This window comes from Cyprinodon variegatus, unplaced genomic scaffold (assembly GCF_000732505.1).
Source record: "Cyprinodon variegatus isolate N-32 unplaced genomic scaffold, C_variegatus-1.0 Scaffold656, whole genome shotgun sequence".
NCBI lineage: Eukaryota > Metazoa > Chordata > Actinopteri > Cyprinodontiformes > Cyprinodontidae > Cyprinodon > Cyprinodon variegatus.
The window spans coordinates 310,429-311,902 of NW_015151109.1; the positions used below are offsets into that span (position 1 = coordinate 310,429).

The 1,474-nt window shown below is 36.4% G+C and overlaps 1 protein-coding gene across 3 annotated transcripts in view; it reads left to right on the plus strand.

Moving 5' to 3' along the window:
* LOC107096874 (transcription factor PU.1-like) overlaps positions 1-1,468 on the plus strand; it is a 3,819-nt gene extending 2,351 nt beyond the window's left edge. For 2 of the 3 annotated variants that reach the window (XM_015393757.1, XM_015393759.1), the window contains exons 4-5: positions 569-731; positions 816-1,468. In XM_015393757.1, coding sequence (XP_015249243.1) covers positions 569-731; positions 816-1,129 — 477 coding nt within the window. In that variant the 3' untranslated portion in view covers positions 1,130-1,468. The remainder of the gene's footprint in view (positions 1-568; positions 732-815) is intronic. The other variant, XM_015393758.1, reaches the window with a different exon arrangement.
* The last annotated feature ends 6 nt before the right edge of the window (positions 1,469-1,474 follow it).

Sequence of the window (1,474 nt, forward strand, 5' to 3'; positions counted from 1 at the left end):
CTAAATAACAGACTGTAGTTGATTTCTCTTATTTTAGATATAAATTGCCTTATTCCATTGGCAAAGTCTTACTTACCTGCTTTAGTCAAGAAAAAAATGCTCGTATTTTAAGAAAAATGACTCACTTAGCTTTCAGTTTTTTGCAGTGCATGATGTGACTAAGCCCTGATTTTACTGCTAAGATATGAAAAACAAAATCATACTGAGTCTATAAATTTCTGAAAATGTTCCGGTTGCATAGTTGTCCTATGAACTTTACTCAATTTCAGAACATCATCAGAATCTGATGCAAATTAGGAAATCAAAGTTATTTCCATGAAAACATTAAGGAGCCCAAAGCTGACAGTAACTTCAACTTAACAGCGTCCATGTTGTGAAAAAGCCAGGGACATTTTCACTGAAATGTCATCCACACCACGTGTTGTTGCTGAGCACTGGAATCTATTTTGGCAGAGCAACTTCCCCTTTTAGAACAATAGTCATGTTTAAGCAAAAATAACAGAAAGCGAGTGATTGCAAAATATTTTAAAAGTTTTTTTTTTTAAAATGCTTTAAATTTCCCCTAAAGATCCCATATTACACCCCATCCCTGTGCTACCAGTACCCTCCCTTGGCCTCACCTCGACGTTACTATCCAGAGGAGGATCAGAGAGCCCTCAGTCCCCCGCTGCAAGTATCAGAAGGAGAGGAAGATTATGAAGACTACAACTGCTCCTTTAGGAAAGACCAAGGTGACTAGTTTCTGAAATATAACATAATAATGTTCCTTTTTTCATTTTTTTTTTTTTCTGACTGAATGTGACTTTCCATCCCAGGCAACAAAAAAAAAATCCGCCTTTACCAGTTCCTCCTGGACCTGCTTCGAAAGGGTGATATGAGTGAGAGCATCTGGTGGGTGGACCCAGACAAAGGCATCTTCCAGTTTTCCACCAAACACAAGGAGGCTCTGGCGACCCACTGGGGTATTCAAAAGGGAAATCGCAAAAAAATGACCTACCAGAAAATGGCCCGAGCCTTGAGGAACTATGGCAAAACGGGGGAGATAAAGAAGGTGAAGAAGAAGCTTACTTACCAGTTCAGCGAGGATGTGCTCAAGAACCACTATTTTCGTCACAATCATCATCAATGAGGAGGAAACCATTGCTTTTGTTTTTATAATCACTTCTTTTACCCAAATTCGTTTTTCTTGACATTTTATTTGTATTTATTTTTAATTCAACTATATTCTTTTATTCCTTTTACATTGGCATCTATTAACGTCCATGTTCATAACTTTGATTATTGAGTTTTTTAATACAAGAATTAGACATTTTCTGGAGACAAACACAGAGATACAACTGTCTAAACATCTGGAAGTAAATAATGTTTTGTACTGATGACATAACGAAATATCTTAATCAGAAAACAGGGAAATCCAAAACACTTTAATGTACCTATTTGGTACATTAAAGACTATATATATATAAATTAGGGA